At 38.7% G+C, this 21327-nt stretch overlaps 2 protein-coding genes across 2 annotated transcripts in view; both read left to right on the forward strand.

The window, feature by feature from the left end:
* CFAP91 (cilia and flagella associated protein 91) overlaps positions 1–21327 on the forward strand; it is a 514242-nt gene that overhangs the window by 413148 nt on the left and 79767 nt on the right. The window lies entirely within an intron of this gene.
* The window catches only part of STXBP5L (syntaxin binding protein 5L), a 74940-nt gene that overhangs the window by 15091 nt on the left and 38522 nt on the right, over positions 1–21327 (forward strand). Inside the window, exons 6-13 of the mRNA XM_070736155.1 lie at positions 7070–7133; positions 9731–9814; positions 11668–11791; positions 13233–13311; positions 14175–14329; positions 16982–17054; positions 17638–17785; positions 19300–19367. Coding sequence (XP_070592256.1) covers positions 7070–7133; positions 9731–9814; positions 11668–11791; positions 13233–13311; positions 14175–14329; positions 16982–17054; positions 17638–17785; positions 19300–19367 — 795 coding nt within the window. The remainder of the gene's footprint in view (positions 1–7069; positions 7134–9730; positions 9815–11667; positions 11792–13232; positions 13312–14174; positions 14330–16981; positions 17055–17637; positions 17786–19299; positions 19368–21327) is intronic.

Consider the following 21327-nt stretch of genomic DNA (forward strand, 5'->3'; position numbering starts at 1 on the left):
AGCGTCTTGCGGCATCGCTCAGCAACTTCTTTTTCCTTTCGGCGCCATAGCCATCCGCAGTCCCCGGAGCCGAAAGTGAGCGCGGGTCCGCTCCGCCCGCCCGGTTTGCAAGCGGCGGAGATCCCGGGCTGCTTGGCCGAGCGGGGCTTCCATTCAGGACGGGGGCAGGAGGGAGGGAGGGAAGGGAAACGCAGCCCTTTGCCTCAACCTGCCGGCTCCGGGGACTGCGGGTGGCTATGGCGCCGAAAGGAAAAAGAAGTTGCTGAGCGTCCCTTCGTCGTAAACCCGACGGGAGGCGATGCCGCAAGACGCTGTCTCCTCGAGCGCTCCCTTGCCTCCCGAACTCCCGCCTGTGAAGAGAAACCAAAGGGGGAAGTAAAAAAACAAGGCGTCGGGCGAGCGCCAACCGATTCCGGAGCTCCCTCGCCGGCTTCATCGAAGCGCTGCTGTTGCTGCTGTTGCTGCCGCCTGAGGCGGCGGCACTCAAATCTGGCGGATAGCTGGCGAGGCGCCGGCTAGAGGGCTGGCCGCCGCCGCTCCTGCCGCCGGCTTTGCTGGGGTGGAACGCCACTCCCGGCGGCAGGAACTGCGGGGGGTAGCCGGCATAACGAGCCCTTGCCGCAGCTATCCACAGCTTCTTTCTTCTCCGCCTTGCCTCTGCTACTCCCGCCGCCGCCTTTGCCTCTTGCCCGGCGGGGAGAGCAAAGGCGGCGGCGGGAGTAGCGGAGGCGAGGCGGAGAAGAAAGAAGCGGCGGATAGCTGCGGCAAGGGCTCGTTAGCCGGAGCGTACGCCGGCTACCCCCCGCAGTTCCTGCCGCCGGGAAGCAGCCCCTTTACATTAGCGGTGGCTGCAACGGCACTGGCGATGCGGCCGCTAGCCGCTCCGAGCGTTGTGGGAACGCCCACCCGTCTCACAGTCCGGTCCCGGGCTGACAGTAAAGGGGCTGCTTCCCATCCTCCTGCCAGCTTGCTCAGAAGGAAACCTTCTGAGAAGGAGGATGGGAAGCAGCCCCTTTACTGTCAGCCCGGGACCGGACTGTGAGAGGGGTGGGCGTTCCCACAACGCTCGGAGCGGCTAGCGGCCGGATCGCCAGCGCCGCTGTAGCCACCGTTGTGGGAGGAGCCTCAGAAAGAAAATAAGAGAGAACAAGAGAGAGGGAGAGAGGTGATTCTTGAAGCATATGGTAAAAAGCACCCAAATAATAAGAAACACCCCCCCCCCAGCCCACACCTGTGTTTGAAAAGAATAAAAGAGAAAAAAACCCCAGCCCTCAACTGGTTTTGGAAATTTCGAGTGTGTATATATATACACACACACACACACATAAGGGGGGGAGAGAGACAGGGATGGAAAAAGAGGAGAAGTGAGAGGGAGAAGGAATGAGGGAAAAAGGGAGGAAGAGAGAGAAATGAGAAACATGAGAGAGAAAAGGGGGAAAGACAGGAGAAGAACCCAGAAATGAGACAGTGGTATAAATTTGAGGAGGGATGATTGATGATTGACTGTATTTATAAGGGGATGTTACATGGGATTGTATATATGAGGGGGTTATTTGTGTGTGTGTGTGTGTGTGTATGTATGTATGTATTTATTTATTAGATTTGTGTAATTTTGGTTGGTGGTGTGCCCCAGGATTTTGTAAATGTAAAAAATGTGCCGCGGCTCAAAAAAGGTTGAAAATCACTGCTCTAGCAGGTGGTAAATCAGCACTCCTTTTAACTGACAAGGGACCCATTTCCCAGACTTTGATAATTTCCCCAGGTATTTTTGTACCTACTTGACCAACATTATTAGTGGTTGCAAAATTGAATGTTAAACTGGATGCATTTATTTCTGCCTGTTTGTATTTGTTCTTATGTTTAACCATTGAAAATGTACTTTTCCTCCAAAAAGAATAATCTTTCCATATTTCTTAGGCAACATTTTAAAATAACTTTAAAAGCTGAGGTCATATTATTCACCCTGCTCTGTATCATAGCACACTGCACGGTACTGAAAATTGGCAGGGTCACTAATTAAACCCGACAAGTTAAAATCTGTTTAAGTGACATTGCAAGAGGATAAAGACAGAAAGTGCGGAAAGAGGAAAAAATGGATGGGCTGTTTGGATTGCCATATCATGATATCACATACAGATTCTCATTCCATAATAGATTCTCACATAGGTGTCAGCATGCTGCATGTTAGACTGAAAGATACCTGCAGAATAGATGGTAGGAGAAAGAAAAATAGCCAGGTTCACCTTTTTGTGTTGACAAATTATGATGAGTTATAATAATAAACTTAATTGTGGTGAGGAGAAATATGAGAGGCAGACAAGACAGATAGACAGAGACATATGGAGAGATAGACAGAAGAGTGTTCCCACTTGGCTCTCTCTCTCTAAATAATTCATTCATAATTTTAACAATAAGATCTTCATCATTAGTAATTAAAATATTGTGTTATCATGTTCAGAAATGATTTTTTTCTCAATGCAAGTACATCATAGACCTAGACTCAGTCAGGTCTATGATGTACAGAAGAGGGGTAGTCTTATACGGCGAGTATATCTCAAATTCTATATTTTAACTGGAAAAGTTAGGGGGTCGTCTTATACGCCCAGTCGTCTTATACGCCGGAAAATACGGTAAATATAATACTTGAGGTGGAATATGACCAATCCCAAATATAATGGAAGTATTCTTTCCAATGATTTAGAGAGTTTACTTCTACTGAGCAATCCCAAAATTGCATTTACTTATTTAGGAAACATACTGCACTGCTAATTTATACAGTACAGTATTTCAACTTGTGATCCATTATTAGACTGGAATAATTTCCAATTGCTTTGCTGATTTCTTTTTCTTCTATGAAGACCTTTGCATTTATCGCTATTAAATTTCATTTTACTATTTTCATTAACCTTTGAAGATTATTCTCAATGGCATTCCAGTCTCCTAGAACAGAGGTGCAAAAGTGCTATTTGAAGGCTGCATGTGGTCTGTCCCTTTTGCTATTCCCAGACCAAAAGCCTCATTTGTGCACTTGGTAGAGGATTTTTAAAAAAAAATAATCCAGAGAAGTCCTTAAGACTTTCAGATTCTTAAGACTCCAGTTTCATCCCATAACATTCCTGAATGCCCTTTGCTCTGCCCTTTTGAGAGGGCAGCTTAGGCCTAGAGTGACTTTTAAGATGATGGATATTATGAGGGAAATTTTCCATTATTAGCTTGCCTATTCAATTTCCTCCAAGTCCACGGAAAGTGGCAGCATACAAATCTAATAAATTATTATTATTATTATTCCTATCTCCTTCAAATTTAATGAAAATTCAATTCATCTCTCCAGCCAGCTCATTAAAAAACATTGGAAGAGTTCTACTGTATTCTCAAAAGAAGATCCTGTTTGTATCACACCTGAGCCCTTGTTATTACTTCCCAGAGCAGAAATAGACACCAAGTAAAAAGTTGTTTTACACTGCTCCAAATCTACGGAGAGGGGCGGCATACAAATCTAATAAATTATTATTATTATTATTATTATTATTATTATTATTATTATTATTATTACTTTTCATCTTCATTTTGTGATAGGCACAGAATATAATTGTAGGATTATCTTGCACATAAGCATGGGATCAAATATGTAGATCTTCTAAAAGAAGTTAGTGTTAATTATTTAATTATTTCAAGACCAGGTTATTTGAAGGAGATTTCTGGAGACAACTCAGGCAATTACCCCACACAGTTCTATCTTCAGTAGCATCTGTTCAGACTTGCATGTATCTGTCTCAGAGGAAAAAAACCAGTGTGACACAGAGCAGCCCACACATATCCTTCAACGGTTCATCTCACTCCCGGTTGTTATGCATTTCCTGCTCTTAAATTTAAAATATAAGGGATGTAGCTCATCAATTGAACTTATAGACATAAGCTTCAAATTTGGTTCCCATAGCCTTACATTTATTTCTCCTACCCCTAATGCAATTTTTCAGGAACTTTTTACATGCAAAAATACATCTCTCTTAAAATGGAGCTGTTAGTAGATAGGAGTTTAGCTTTAAGGAGCCTGTTAGATAGTCCAAAGAAATTACTTTTTGGTCTGGGTCCAAAATAATCACAATGAATTATATGCCTTCTCCTGGGAACTTTTAAACCAGCTGATGAATTTTTATAGTTGCTTGTTATTGAGGCTGTGAGCAGCTTCCATTAAAATATAGATCTTTATTCAGCAGACAGGTATATTCACAGATAGAGAAATCAGACTGTCAACAAATGCAAGCAATGGACTCAACTTTTGAATTGTGTCCATTTGTTAATAGTTTGTTACTGAAAAGTATTCTGTATTGTGAAAGACTTAGCTGGCCAAATACAGGCAATATAAGAACCAGATTCAGCACAAGACAGAAGAGAGTATTTTTTTCATTAAGCAACAACATGTTAACCAGCATAGTTTAAAGCAATGTTTCCCAACCTTGGCAACTTGAAGATATTTGGACTTCAACTCCCAGAATTCCCTAGTTAGCATTAGCTGGCTGAGGAATTCTGGGAGTTGAAGTCCAAATATCTTCAAGTTGCCAAGGTTGGGAAACACTGGTTTAAAGGATTAGTCTGATCAGGATTACTTGTGTGCAGGAAAATAAAAGAAGAGAGACCAAGCACAGTGTCATTTCTAGGGCCTACCCACCTTTTTTAAAGCTAATCATCCAGAGGAGGCATTATCATTCTTAGAAGCAGTCAAAGCAAAGCCTGCTATGCAAGCTGCTTGGGAACAATTACCGGTAATTGTAACAGCAGGAGCTAAAGAGCAAGTCATGTTGATGGAGATTTGCAGCATGTTCCTAGGTGCCTGTAGCCTGCAAGTATCTAGGAGAACCATTTCTCAGAGCAGTCTGTGGAAAAAAATTGCATTACCTCAGATATCTCATTAGCTACCAGTCAGTTTCAGAAAAATACAAACTAATTAGGCAACAGACAATTCAAAAGCCCCCAGGAGGAGATTTAATCCCTCCTGAATTGATTCTGAGTAATAGCTATTGGATTCACTCTTTACTTTTATTGATAGATTAGTCTGTATATCCAAAGAGAGGAACCTAGGCATTATTATTCGTACTTTCAAGGATAGAAGTTCCACAGCAAAATTCTGTGGTAGAAGCTGCTGCCCGGCTGGAGGGAGAGAGTACTGTATCTGAATAGCTGAACAGGCAGCCTTTAGAACAGCCACGCCCACTTTGGATTGGGCCTTCATGCTTCATCATTAGATCTAAAAGTCCATGCTGTTTTCTAAAGCAGATTTACGTATTTTCTGCCTTTGTACACTCTGAGCAGGCTTTCAGCTCAATATCTAGGACAGTGTTTTTCAACCTTTACATATCTTTACAAAATGTAGACTTCATATTGTATTCCCAGAATTCTTCAGCCACCCTCATAGAGAGTGGTTATCTAGTTGGTTCAGTCAGATTTGTGATAAACAGTTAATTTTTTTCACCCGTTCAAATTAAGCCAAAACCCACATATGAAGAAGACCATGTGAGGTCTTCCTGACCTTTGTGTATGGCAATGTGGTAGGTGCAGAATAAGCATCTCAGTATATTTCATAGTTCGATTTCCATGTCAGCATCTTAGCTATTTCTATAAATACTGTGTATTTGTAACTAAGGTATTTTAATTAATTAGCAATAAGTTTGTTTTGATTTTGCTGGCTCATGCCCAGTCCCTCTTTCTCAGCCTACCTCTCAGGGTGGTGGTTGTGGGAAAAATAGAGGGGCAGGCACATTAGCAATGTTCCTTGCCTTGAGTTATATATAAAAAGGTAGGATAAAAAAAGAACAGTATCCCAATGTTAAATACAGTACACATTATAATTCTATATAATTTAGATTCATTTGTGTATAACTTAATAAAATACAGTACAAGCCAAGCCATTATATTATATATGTGTACGAGACAAGCCATTTTCCAAAGGTCACAGAGCTTTCTTTCAATACTGGGTAGTATTAATGCTTAGAGCACAATCCTGTTGAGCTCTGTGAAGGTTGCCAGCTAGCCTGTTTCTAGTGGTTAAGGAACCAGACTTGGAACTAGGAGACTTTGAGTTCTAGTGCTGCCTTTGGGCTAGTTACTCTCTCAGCTGAACTCACCTCAACTTACAGCTGCAGGAGTATGAGTATCATACAGACTTAAGATGAAAGATTTTGGTTGCTCATTCCTAGATAATTGCTTTATTGGAATCCCTCTTCAGCTGTTTTTGACTCTAACTCCCTTAATCCACAGCCTCAGTCATTTTTGGCCAATGTGAAGTATTTAGGTATGTAGATTTTTAAAAGTTAAATTGCTTGGGAATATATTGTGCATACCTCTGAATCAGCCCTATACCTAGCTTGTTAAAGAAGTCTTCACTCCTAACTTAAAAAGATCATTATTTTATAAAACATTTATTGTAGTCGTAGGATTCTTTTGGGCGCCAGTTAATTTTTTTAAGCATTTATATAATTGAAATATTCATCATTATTATTATTATTATTATTATTATTATTATTATTATTATTTAGATTTTTATGCCACCCTTCTCCAAATAATTGCTTGGCTGTTTTTACAGCACATACCTATGCAAACACCAATGAACACATGAGAATTTAGTTTCACTTAATTCCTATTTTTTAACCAGTTATGAAGAACCAAAGTTTAAGATAGATAGAAATTCTTTAACATTAGTACCTAGGACAATTCCAAAGCAGACCATTGAAATATGTTCTGTGAGCAAAAATATGCTAACTCTATCCATTTTTATTGGCTAGTTTCCTTAATAGACTTGAAATTCTGTAGATTGTATCTTTAGCAAGATATTTAACAAAGTACTAAACATTATTTTGTTTTGCAAGCTTAATTAAATATGAAAATTAAATGGGTATAGAATAATTTTAATGAGCATATTTCCTATTTTCTCACTGAAAATAGGATTATACTCAGTTTCATTAGGTAATAGCAACCATGGCTTCTTAGTTGACTTCATCTAAAGGTATCTGCTTGGTTTACAAAACAAAAATAAATTATACTTGTTTTTTATAGTCTCAGTTTTGATTTGCAGATCAATAAAGACTCACCCCGGGCCTGTTGTGCATCTAAGCGATAGCCCAAGAGATGAAGGAAAAGTGAGTAAGGAGAACTCAAGTATTTCTTCGGTATTTTTGTTTTAGCAGTTTTTGCTCCTTTGCTACTATTAATTGGGCAACGTAAACACACAAATATCCATAAAAAGTATGTAATACTATGGACAATACAACAGAATTCTTTATTGGCCAAGTGTGATTGGATACACAAGGAATTTGTCCTAGTGCATATGCTCTCATATACATTCATCAAGAATCAGTTAATGATAGTCATAAAGTACAAATAAGCAATCCAATCACATTAGGAAGCAATATAAATCATGAGACTACCTGATTCTTAAGAGGTCAGTAAGGGGCGTGCATGTGCACCAGCATGCCTACTGTCCCTGTCCTAATGATTTCCCTCTTATTAGTACCCATATCATGTGTATAAACAGTGTTATATCTTTGTGTACTACCAATACCTACTTGACAAAATAAATAATAAATTAAAAAAAATAAAATAAAACTATCCATATAGAAAATTGTATGTGAGAAACCCAAAGCTGGACACCCAAAATTAATATACAATTTTGAACTTTTCACTGTTCAGTGATTTGTTCAGCTGCACTAAGTTAGTTAGGGGAAGAAAGACAGTTCTCTTCTTTTTAAATTTATCTATACACTTAGAATAATTTTTAGAGGACTGTAATCTGTGTGTTAAATTTTGGAATTGCGTGCTAAAAGCTATTAGAACATACATGCATGCATACATGCATACATACATACATACATGTATATTCACTACAGAATTATCTTTTTGTCAGGGGATCTGGGTGGGAGGTATAGAATTGCTGGGGCATGGGAAAACCCACATCCCAAAGGATGGCACCACTTTTATTCTGTAAATTATTTTAATATTACATTGCTTTATTTTTTAAGCATTATTCTTATTAACTTTAATACATTTTGTTATATTTAGTAATTATACTAGCATTGTTAAAAGCATTAGTTTTTGCCCATTAATACAGCAGTAAGATCATTTCATCGTCTTCTCTACCAATGACAAATGTTGCTTCTTCCATCTGTTCCAGAAGTAGGAGAGATGCACAGTTTGTTCTAATTTGCTAAAGAAACAAATTATTCCCCTCTCCTGAAGAAGTTTCAGTATTTCAGCAGAAAAGGAAGAGGGAATTCAGCACAGGGAAGCTGGAGAATAGTTGGGAGTTGTCTGGCAAAGCTTGGATGAAAATTGCAGAAAGCTGAAGAGACAAAATGTGCTGGGAAGAATTAGGTAGAGGAGTGAGAAACTGAGTGCCAGGGTGATACAAAAGAGGAACAGCCAAGTAGAAAGGCAGAGATGCAGTGAAGGAGAAGTGACTAAGCATTTAAAAACACAGAGGGATGAAATGGAAAGCAATGTGAAAGAAGACCTAGATAAGGATGGGAGAGAAAGGCAGCATTGGAGGGGAGGAATGGAACGAAATGTGGAAATGTTTTATTCCCAAGCAATAAAACTGGTGGGAAATGGGGTGGCAAGTGGATTCAGGGTAAGGAAAAAGCTACGGAATAAGAGGGGCAACCTAAGGCATGGTTGATTTGGGGAATAAATCAACCCCCTCAGTATGGAGTAGTGCTATTGCTTCTCATGATCTTGATGTTTTATATTTGTTTGTTTGTTTGTTTAGTCAAGTACTATTGGTCACATACAAAGATATAACAATGTTTATATACATGATACAAGTAAGAGAGAAACATTAGGACAGAGGACAGTAGGCACCCTGGTGTATTTATGCATGCCCCTTACTGACCTCTTAGGAATTAGATGAGGTCAACAGTGGGTAGTCTAAGAGTAAAGTTTTTGGGGTTAGGTGATGATACTACAGAGTCAGGTAGAGAGATCCATGCATTAACTTCTCAGTTGCTAAAGTCGTATTTCCTGCAGTCGAGTTTGGAGCGGTTTACTTTAAGTTTGTATCTGTTGTGTGCTCGTGTGTTGTTGTGGTTGAAGCTGAAGTAGTTGTTGACAGGAAGGACATTGTAGCAGATTATTTTATGGGCTATGCTTAGGTTGTGTTTAAGGCAACATAGTTCTAAGCTTTCTAAACCTTAGGATTGTAAGTCTAGTTGCGTAGAGTATTATGTTGCAAGTGGAGGAGTGGAGGGCTCTTCTAGTAAAGTATCTCTGGACATTTTCTAGAGTGTTTATGTCCTAAATGTGGTGTGGGTTCCAGACAGATGAACTGTATTCAAGGATTGGTCTGGCGAAAGTTTTGTATGTTCTGGTTAGTTTTGTCCCTCTATTGATGCAACTTAGGGATTGCATTGGCTCTTGGCGGCTGTAGCACATTGCTGGCTTATATTTAAGCGGTACTCTACTAGAATTCCTGTCACAAGTACTACTGTTGAAGGAGGTACTATCTATTCTGTTGATTTACCTAACAATGTTTCTGTTTTCCTATCTTGTTTGCTGTAAATATATTTATTTATTTATATAAAACTTGGTGGGTGTCAGCATCTGTGACTCCATTTGGACAATGGCTATGCAATTCCCTGACATATTATTGCACACATTAAAATTTAGCTGCATGTACTTTACAATAAATATTCTTAATACATATTAACTTGATTATGTTTTCTTTCCCCTCCCTCTTCCCCAGTTATTAATAGGTTATGAAAATGGGACCATAGTATTATGGGATTTGAGATCAAAAAGAGCAGATTTAAGAGCATATTACGATGAGGTAAGCTATTTCTGTTGGTTTTTTTAAAGGACAAGATATGTACAGTTTTCTTCTAAAATATATACAGTACTATGATTAATTAATGTCTTCCATTTGCCTCAGACATGATGCATACTGAATGGATAACAGCAAAAATAAATAAAAGTGCAAGGCTCAGATATACATGAGATAATCAAGATCAGCCATAATTGTATTATGCTTGCTATATTGCTCTAATTAATTTATTAAAACTACATTGCCATGTTTCTACAGGACATTTGCCGCGTTCTCAAGAATAAAATTGCATAATCACATGTCTAAGTTCTGTGCTCTTTCAAAGAAGAATGAGATATTGAATAAATATTTATTTATCATTATCTCAGATTTTAAATAGGCAGAAGGCATACTTTAGAGCGAATGGTCATTAATGTGTGAAAGCAGGTCCTCTTATTATATACAGTTGTATGACAATAAGAAATAAATTAGTATCCCTTTTAAAGAATACCCTAATTCTTACTTCCTGGAATAGTGTACCAGCTGGACTATTGCTATTATTAAATTTTTCTTCTCTGGATTTTTATACAGGAAATTCCATAGAAAGTTGTGAACATTAGAGAAGGTAGCATAAAAAAACCATACATAAGTTAAAATTGTTTGATAAACATATATGTATATAAAATGCTTTTAATTATTTACAGTAAGAATTAGCACCTGAAAATTAATATGAATTTTTAAAGATTTTTAAAGCAAATTGGTGTCACTTGCCTTTATACATCATTAATCAATTTGGCCATTGCGCGTGTGATAGGCCCCCCCACCAGTAATAAGCTCTGTCATTTTTACTTCAGATGTGTTAATTGATGGAAGCCTAGATCCTCCCCAGCAGGGAATGGTGCTGAGCTGTCAGATATTGCTTTAACAGCATATTAAAGGCACATTTGATATATTAACAAAATTCATTATCTTGTAACCATGATCTTGTAACCAGTCTGGCTCGTTCCTCATTATTTGTGTCTATTAAGGCTTGAAGTTGGTCTACCTGGGCATTCAGTCCAGACTGGTTACACCTGCACAGGACAAATCTTCATGCCAAAGGGGTGTGGTATGCCATTGATCTCCACTCTCCAATAAGAATTGGCCTCTGCTCATCCTGCTGGGTCTGTCCTGGTGCCTCAATGCTTGGTAAACTGGCAGCAGGTTGATGTACCTATTGATGGAGTTATTGCTGGAAAACCAGGCTTCTTTCAATAGGCTACTGCCTTTAATTGCATCATTTAATTAGCATGTGCAGATCATTCGTGATGATGTCTGGGCGGGGTAGGTGGAGCCTCCCGCCACCACTGCTACCAATTTGCCTGAACCGGGGCCAACCAGTAGCAACCCATCACTCGTTCTAACCTTTAGTACTACCTATGCATTCTGTTTAAACAGCTTTTGCTTTCTATTTAAAACAAAGGAGAATTGACTAGGTTTTGATTGCCAGGGACAGGATGTTCTCTAATTTCCCTACTTAGAACCAGAGTATCAGATTAGCAGAAGGAAGAGGAGGAGGATGGCGAAAGTATTCACATTTAAGTAGAAATTCAAAATACTGTAATGAAGTTTTTAAGAAGCTTCTCTTGTTTTTCCCAACCCATTTCATCATGTATTCTTGCTCTTCAGGGAAGCTTAATAAATTAATTAGACAATGAGCATTTATCACTTTTCATATTACTGGTGTTAAGCCTTAGTGAATTTATTCTGCATAAATTTGATTTCTGGAGAGGTGGTCTCAATAGGTATGGCCATTATATGTATTCTCAACAAGAAAGAAAAGGGGATGTCATTATTTCTGGCAGCTCAAGGTTCTCTTTGCGATTTATTGGTCTGTTTAGGCTATTCACTCAATGGGATGGCATCATGAAGGGAAGCAATTTATGTGCAGTCATTCTGATGGCAGTTTAACTCTATGGAATCTAAAAAGTCCCAGCCGGCCTTTCCAGATAATCATTCCTCATGGTAAGATGCATCCATTGTTGCTGGTTTAGGTAAGAAACAACTGAAGCATTCAAGTTCTGACCTAAGCAATGCACTTTTGTGTTGGCCCCGGGCTGAGCAATGGACCTTACTAATTTCAAGATAGAATTGTAGCATTTGAATCTGTGATCTATTTATCACAGCATTCATGATTTTGTTAAAATTGAAACTGTTTCCAATAATCTAGCCTGCTACTGTGAATAATGTGGCAGTCGACTCCCTATTCTCTTTTTCTCTAGAAGTCAAAACCTAATAAAAGACAAGATCTATACTAGGGACAAATCTCAGTAAATGTGCCTTAGAGCAAAAGTTATCTGGATTGGTCAAAGACTAGTTTGGTGAATGGGCAAACCAGAAAAGGGCAATATTTTAATGTGTGGACTAATTTTCCTCTTGTCTATCCAGTTGAGAAAAATGTCCATATGATGACAATGGATACTGATATAATTACTTACTGTGTAAATAAGGTGGAAATGTCTGGAAAAAAGTTGTGCTAAGGATAGCCTCCAAAACCCAAAAAGAAAGAAAAAGAGGACTTCTCTTTTTGAAATTCCTCACTGAATAGAAAGAGGAGCCAAACTGTAAGGAGAACTGCGATACGATATTGCCTAGGCTGCCAAAATGTCCAGAGCCAATCCTGCATGAAATATCATGAATATTATAAAACAAAAATGAGAAATTCTTCAGAAAGAAAAGATTGTCTAGGAAAATGAACTGTTACTACTGCCTGAGATGTCATTTTAGGGAGCAAGCTTGCTGTCTTTGCCAGTTGCCTAGCACTGCCTTATTCAGCAAAGGTTTGGCATTTTACTACTAATACTAAAATACTGATTGGCTGCTAGGCCATATTTGAGTGATGGCGAACCTTTTTTCCCCTTGAGTACCAACAGGGCTTTCCAGAGGCTTTCCTGAAGCCTGGGGAGGGTGAAAAGTGGCCCAATGGGCCCACCGGAAGTTCATTTTCAAATTTCCAGTAGGCCCTTTGGGTCCGTTTTTTCCATCCACAGGCTCCCGAGTCTTTTCTGCCTGGGTAGGGCAAAAATGGCCTCCCCCCGCCCTCCAGAAGGCTAAAAATCAGCTGGCCAACACGCACATGCATGCTGGAACTGACATAGGGCAACGCCTCGCATGCCCTCAGATACAGCTCCGCATGCCACTTGTGGCACATGTGCCATAGGTTCGCCATCATGGACCTAAGTGTTTCAGTTAGTTTTGATGCCATAGCCCCAGCTGAGCTCATGAAGTGCATTGGGATGTTGGTCTTTGTAGTATCCCTGAGGTCATATCCAATCCACGGAGGCCTTAGAAACATGATCACTTCAGTCTTTTAATTGTTTGTTATTGCTCAGGACAGCCATAGCAACTCTTATCCACTGGCATTATGGGAAAATAAATGGGTCTTTTCTAAACAATTCCTTTACAGGTAAGATTCAGCGAGATGGGAAGAAAGTTGAATCTTGTAAGCCCATTCTTAAAACAGAATACAAGACCTGTAAAAATAGGTAGGTAATCTTGATCAATAAGGAGGCAGCTATGATCCTGAGACAGGGCCTTGTACCTGTTGAAACGAGGCCACTTATTCGATTAGCTTCTCTTTTTTCTGCCCCTCTCAACCGTTATCATGTATGGCACTGTCAATCAATGTGACAGTTTCTGCATGTACCTGAACAGGATATATAAGAAAAACTGAGACCAGAAAAATGGTTTTGGTTTCTTTTAAGTATTTCATGAAAGAATATAGAGTTGACTTTGCACATTGTAATCAGGTGTAATTTATTTACCCTTTGTTTATTGAATAAGCTGTATATTATTGATATTAGTGTAGGAGAGGTATTATTTAAAGGAATTTTCTTGCCTTCAGCAAGTGAATGATGCATTTGTGATGCAGCAGTTCAGTGCATACAGTAATGATCATCTGTACCATAAGGCAGTGTTTCCCAACCTTGGCAACTTGAAGCTATTTGGATTTCAACTTCCAGAATTCCCCAGCCAGCATTTGCTGGCTAGGGAATTCTGGGAGTTGAAGTCCAAATATCTTCAAGTTGCCAAGGTTGGGAAACACTGCCATAAGGGAGCCCACCTCCTTCAGCATTTGCCATTACTTCCAGATTGGACAAGCAACTGAGGTTACTGTTTTGGTTGGCAAAACTAAGGAAACAGTGAAAGCTGCACAAATGATTACTTTTAACATCAAAGTTATAAGAAAGAAATTTGATAATGTCATGAGTTTTATTTATCACTTATGGTAGAAAGATTATTAGTTTTAATTACAATTTGGATATAATCTCTTCATCTCAACTTGCGAAAATTGCTATTTCAAAGTCAATGAAAACTATAATTATATATATTTTATTTTTTAATATAGTGACCCTTTTATCATTTTTTCTGGCGGACTTTCTTATGATAAACCTTGGCGAAGGCCAGGTCTGACAATCATGCATGGAAAAGCAATTACAGTGCTTGAAATGGATCACCCTGTGGTTGACTTTTTAACTCTTTGTGAAACTCCATATCCAAATGGTAAGTATGTGTAACAAGTTTAAATAATAAATAACACAACCAGCCAAGGCTGATAACTACATTGCATGACATTGCCGTGAAAAATTCCATAATCCTTTTATTAGGCCAACTGAGATTTTGTAACAGTAGTATCCCCATGGTCACATGATTAAAATTCAGATGCTTGGCAATTGACTCATATTTATGACAGTTGCAGTGTCCCAAGGTAATGTAATCAGCTTTTGCGACCCTCTTAGAAGCAAAGTCAATGTGGAAGCCAGATTCATTTAACAACCATGTTACTAACTTAATAACTGCAGTGATTCACTTAGCAACTGTGACAAGAAAAGCTGTAAAGTAAGGCAAAATTCACTTAAATATTTCACTTAACCACAGAAATGTTGGGCTCAATTGTGGCTGTAATTTGGGGACTACCTGTATTGGGTATTTTGAAACAGAAATAGAAACTAAAAGAACTAATTTAAAGTAGAGGAAAGAAAAAGAGGGAAAAAATAAAAAAATAAAAAGCCAAAAGTGAAAAAAAAGAAAAGAAATAGAAAGAAGTAGCTTCTCATTTTCTTTACAAGTACAAATGTATTTTTCGGTTACAAAAAACCCTTTTTGTTATCCATTTTTTTCTAATCACAACATAAATCATAAATTCTTTTTTTTCCCGGTTTTACACAAAAAATCTGTAAGGAATTTCCAATCAACAATAAATGTAGATATTGTCTTTTCTCTAATTAAGCCATCCCTGCAAATTTCATCATCTTCACCAAACATTCCTCCATTGTGCCATGTTTATGCACATGATAATGTTGCTACAGTTATCACATATAGAAACCATTACTTTTTCCATCAGTATAAAACCTTAATTTCTGTGGATTTAGATTTATTGCAATTTTAAGAGCTAATCTAATAGCAATGTGTTGTCATCTGCGAAGAATCAGGACCAGAAGTGGTGTTCACTTAGCTTCCCTACCGTTTTGCAAATGTGCACACACATGCCCCATCCATGCATGTGCCTTCTACATATGTGCTTTGCTTGCCTGTGGTTTGCACACATGCGTACAGCTACAAAATGAGTCCAAATAGGGCGGCATAGCACCGGGTTGGGTCCACTCACAGGTCGCTACTACTGGTTCACCATAACCAGTATGAACTGGCAGAATACGTCCTCTGATCAGGCCCATAAAGTTCCAGTTCCAGTTAAGAAGGTTCATTGCTCAAGCCTATACACAAGAATCTAGTTAACTAACTGTCAGCACTAAAGTAGATGAAAGCTAATAAAATTCAAAGGGGGGCTGGAACCAGATTGATTTCTTTCTTGATTCTGACTGAGGCTCTGCATCTTAATCGCCTACATCGCCCTCCTCTCCAACCTGTCTCTCACCACTTCCATGGCTTGTCCAGAGACACCTTTCCCTTCCTACATGGGCTCTTCGAAATCTGAGTTCTCATGGAAACTTGACAGAGGAGGCAGTGAAGCAATTTCTAAGGAATCTTCCTCCCCGCCTTCTGAAACAGCCATAGAGCCAAGTGGTGGTTGTTGGAAAACATGAAAAGTTTAGTAGGTCCTTCCCTACCTTATCTTCAGGGCCTGAAGGCCAGAATTGAAGGGCCCAGCATGATCACGTGCTCTGCCTGCCTGTGGATGTGTTGACAGAGGTTGGTTAAGGCTGATTTCCCAGGTAGCACGGGGGGGGGGGGGGGGGAGCTTGGCTGGTTGTGACACAAAATTTGATGTGTCTAGTTTATTTTATGGTCTTATTAAGACCAAACACTTGGTAGAGAGTCAGAATTTGTCTCCTTCCTGTCAATGGGCATCCACAGTTTTCTCATACAATTACTTTGCCTGTCCTCGCTATTTCAACAGAGTTTGCGCAGCAATTTCTTCTTATAAAAAAATCACAATTCCTGGGACACAGCTCTCCTCCTTAGAGTTCTCTGGTAAACCTCTTGTGTGTGTCCCGTACAAAGCTTGAAAGGAGGTTATTGTAATTTATATGTGGAGAGAGGTATTATATGAAAACTCTGCTAGTGGAAGCAGTGATGGCCAGTTATCTTGGCTATAGTTGCATTTGGTTAGTTTTCTTTACCTTACCATTCATGGCTTTTGAACATTCAAAAGTTGGAACAGTGCTCTCCAAAACCAGGGTTCAAACTGATTGCTTATGTTGGAAATTAGTCTATACACCATGCCTCTATAGTGAAAAATATGGTACAAAAAAAGTTGAGCTGTTTCTTTGGCAGTGAGCAATCCCTTCCAAGGGTTGAAGAGAGACATCTTGATAAAAAGATCTACCAAAATTATTATGTAATCATTGGCCAGGGATAAATTAGTAATCCAGTGAAAGTGTGTGCATAAATTATGTAATACAAATTATGTAGAAGTATGTATTATACTATTTAATACTGTATGTTTATTGGAATAATATTTATGCTTAATCTCACATGAGGAGACATCAAAACTATCATCAGAATAACATGAATATCTTTATCAGTGTTCCAGGAAAATATAATATAATCTATCAAAACTGAACTTCTGGATTTGGAAAATTCTTTATTAGGATTATATATAAATTCTGTATTTGTTCAGAACAATGGTTATAGGGTCCTTATTTAATAATTTAATTCACTAATATTTGTGTTTATATTTTTATTTGTATGTAGAAATTCAAGAACCCTATGCTGTTGTTGTACTGTTGGAAAAAGATCTAATTGTTGTTGACTTGACTCAAAGCCAGTAAGTATAATTCCATATGGTGCTAACAATAATTCCTGGGAGAGAAGCATAGATTTGTTGTTGAGTTTGGAAATATAATGTAATATGCCAAACCAAAACCAAAATGTTTTCAAAACAAACAACTTCACTATTCACTATTCATTTATCTAGGATTAATATTTAAGATATTTTAGCTGCAGGGGTGCACTGCTGAGAGTTCACAAAGGTTTGGGAAAACCTCTAAGATTCTATACAGTTTGGAGAACCTCCAAATCCCAGTCATAGCTGGCCCCCTCCCCTCGCCTCCCCTCCCCTCGTGGCCCGTTTTGATGCAGGTAAATGCAGGGCATGCCTGGAGGTTCAGGGAAGGTAAAAAATGGACCTACTGGAGGTTCTGGATGTTTTTTAGGGTGTAGTCATTTTCAATCTAATTGGCATACACATAGTCTTAATTTTTATCTCACTGTCCACGTTTGTGTCAATAATTATTAAAAAGTTTTGTGTGTGTGTGTGTGTACTTAGCAATATGTTCTTTTACAAATAATTAATGTATTAAGTAATTTTACCTTTAAAGGGTATGCTAATACATGTTTTTCTCACGTAGCTTTCCCATTTTTGAAAATCCTTATCCCATGGATATTCATGACTCACCTGTTACCTGCACAGAATACTTTGCTGACTGCCCTCCAGACTTGATTCCTATGCTATATTCTGTAGGTGCGAAACATAAAAAGCAAGGATATAGCAATAAGGTAAAGAATAAAAAAGGGAAAGTATTAATAATTAATAATAATTTATTAGATTTGTATGCCACCCCTCTCCGTAGACTCGGGGCGGCTCACAACAATAATAAAAACAATATACAGTGTAACAAATCTAATAATTAAGAGAAAGCATTTAAAAAAACCGTCATTTAAAAAACCATACAACACAAGCATACTATACATAAAACTCTGTAAGCCTGGGGGAGGTATCTCAATTCCCCCACGCCTGGCAATATAGGTGGGTCTTAAGCAATTTACGAAAGACAAGGAGGATGGGGGCAGTTCTGATCTCTGGGGGGAGTTGATTCCAGAGGGCTGGGGCCGCCACAGAGAAAGCTCTTCCCCTGGCGCCCACCAGATGACATTGTTTAGTCAACGGGACCCGGAGAAGGCCAACTCTGTGCGACCTTATCGGCCGCTGGGATCCGTTTGGCAGAAGACAGTCCCGGAGGTATTCTGGTCCAATGCCATGTAGGGCTTTATAGGTCATTACCAACACTTTGAATTGTGACCAGAAACTGATCAGCTGCCAGTGAAGCCATGGAGTGTTGGAGAGATGTGGGCGAATCTAGATAACCCCACGATAGCTCTCGCAGCCGCATTCTGCATGATCTGAAGTTTCCGAACACTTTTCAAAGGTAGCCCCATGTAGAGAGCATTGCAGTAGTTGAACCTCGAGGTGATGAGGGCATGAGCGACTGTGAGCAATGACTCCCTGTCCAAATAAGGCCACAACTGGTGCACCAGTTATTATTGAAGCAGCACCAATTACTAGTATTCATGGTTATGTTTCATTGTTCTTTGCCTATAGTATTTATGATATTTTGGTAAGGGTACCGTGTCTTAACAGACTGTCATGTTGGGCTTCTCCTGTTTCCTTGTGCATGTTCCTACCCTCTTCCTCCCTCTGTCCCCATCCCTTGTTTGTGATAAGCCCTTGCTCTTTCTCTAAAAGACAAGAATAGAAATAAATATGGCGAGTAGAAGTGTCACGTCCAACTTCTTGTTACTCTTGCTACAAGAGAATCAGGTTATTATTAATCAGCCTAATTTTTGAATCCACAGCAGATGTCAAATGTACCCCAAACCCCAAATTTGCCTACCTTTGTCAGATTTTAGGTAGAAACAAATTATAGTTGATTGTTGATACTCAGCTACCATAAAAAGGATTCAGGGTTGAATTTGATTCAAATGGGGAAACAAGCAGCTGTGAATCATATAAAAATGAATCTGTCTATTTTTTAAAAGACTGATTCGGAATCCAGACTGAATCTGCTGGTTGGAATACATCTCTGCATGTAGTTAAGGGTGCCTGAGTACTGAATTCTATCTGAAATATATATACAATCACACAAGTTGGAATTCAAGTTTCTTAGTATTGGATCAGATTCCATAAACTTGCAGAGTGAGGGCTAAACATTTATTTTTGCTTTAAATACAGTTGATTTCCTTATAATGAATGAATTAATTAATTAATGAATAAATATATATATTTTTTTTAGGAGTGGCCTATCACTGGTGGAGTATGGAACCTAGGATCACAAACATACCCTGAGATTATTATTACAGGGTAAGGGAAGTGCTATTATAACATACTGGCTGTTGCCAATGCTTGTAGGTTTGTTATTTGTTGCTTGAAATTCTACTCCATTCTTTTTTACCATCTGTCCTTAAGGTGAATAACACCAAATATAAAAATAAAAGTTAAAAAGTTAAAAAAAAATACTCCAAATCAAAAGGCATGATTGAAAAGTCCAGTTAATAAACAAATGAAAATTTAGTTGATTTCCTATTTGCATTTGAAATGTAAGTGATTTTCTAACAGATAATTGGGTGACTTAGCTATTAATACTTGGATTGTTGTTCACTATCTATCTTAGTCTGTTGTAAAGAAAAGCTGAGAGTGAAACTAGAAGTAGATTCAAGAAAATACAAGTCCATGTGAGATAAGCTCAGAATTCTTCAAATACAGTACCTAGAGCTGTGGTAGCAATGGAGGAAAAATGTCTGTTAGCATTATATTTACATTATATTTCTCCTTAGGATAAAATTAATTTTACAAAACAGTGCCCTTCATGGAAAGTTTGTAACTTTAGATAGCTTTCTATGACAGTTTTTCAGAATTTACACTCAGTAAATTGTTCACATCTGCTTTGATGTTCTTTCCATCACTGTATCAGGAATTTTAAAGATATCAATGTCCTCATCTGAGAAAAAAATATTGAATGAATTGTTCTTTTTGATATCCAAGAATATTGATTGAACCCATGGTTCTCTATTCTTGTCTTCTTCACTCATCCCATGTTACTAATATCAGAGAGCAAAAAATAAATAAATAAATAAATGCTTGGCCTACCGTATTTATTCTGTTTAGGTTCATTTAAAAGAAAGAACCCCAAATCAATTTTTAAAAAAATTTGGTTTTGATGCAGTGTCATATTTTGGCTAGGAGAGGGCTGGGGGTGTCAGTCTGTACATGGATACTTTTTTAATGCTATAGATTATTTAGTGTTAAATACGCTGTCACGTCATTGTCATATGACCTATTGCAACTTTTTCCTTCTTCACTAAACTGCGGGTGGGGTGGCCAGCGCATGATGCATCCGGCTCGAACCCCACAAGTTTGAAACCCCAGATCTAGACTCTTCTGATTAACTTCTAATTAGATGTAAAGGGATGTTAAAATAACCTTGGAAGACAGGAAGAAGAGCCACAGTCTAGATCAGTGATGGCGAACCTTTTTTTCCTTGGGTGCTGAAAGAGCGTGGGCACGTGCTGTTGCACATGTGCAAGTGCCCACACCCATAATTCAATGATTGGGGAGGGTGAAAACAGATTCCCCCACCCCCAAAAGACCCTCTGGAGGCCAGAAATGCTCTGTTTTCCTTTGTTTCAAGCAGCTTCCACATTTTCTTTTCTTTTAAGCAGATAGTCACTAAAAAAGAAAAGTTCTAATGAATGCTTGTGTCCAAATGAAGCTACTCATTGTAACAAAATAAGATTATTTCTGTGTTATATTAATTCACAGCACAGTACAGTTTTATCACTACAGTGGTCCCTCGATTTACGCGTTCTCGATTAGTGCGAAACGCTGCAACGCGGTTTTTCAAAAAATATTAATTAAAAAATAAGTTCGCGTTTTTTTTTGCTATACCCACGGTTTTTCCCGCCCGATGACGTCATGCTGATTGCTGATTGGCCAAAATCTCAACCAATCGTTGCAAACGCAAAAAAAAGCTTTGCAACTGAACTTTTGGAACTTGTTCAGACTTGTTGCAAGATGCCTCCTAAACGTTGTGCTCGGAGTGCTGGCGGCGACGCTAAAAAGACCAGGAGGATACTCACAATTAACAGAGAAAATTGACATTTTGGACATGCTGAAAGGGGGACGCTCTTATGCAGATGTTGGTCGGCAGTATGGGATCAACGAATCGAGTGTGCGAACCATTCGTGACGACGAGAAAAAGATAAGGCAAAGTTCCCTGATGGCCTTCAAAAAGGCTGCAAAAAGAATGGTGACGCCTAGAAAC

This window comes from Erythrolamprus reginae, chromosome 2 (assembly GCF_031021105.1).
Source record: "Erythrolamprus reginae isolate rEryReg1 chromosome 2, rEryReg1.hap1, whole genome shotgun sequence".
Lineage (NCBI taxonomy): Eukaryota > Metazoa > Chordata > Lepidosauria > Squamata > Dipsadidae > Erythrolamprus > Erythrolamprus reginae.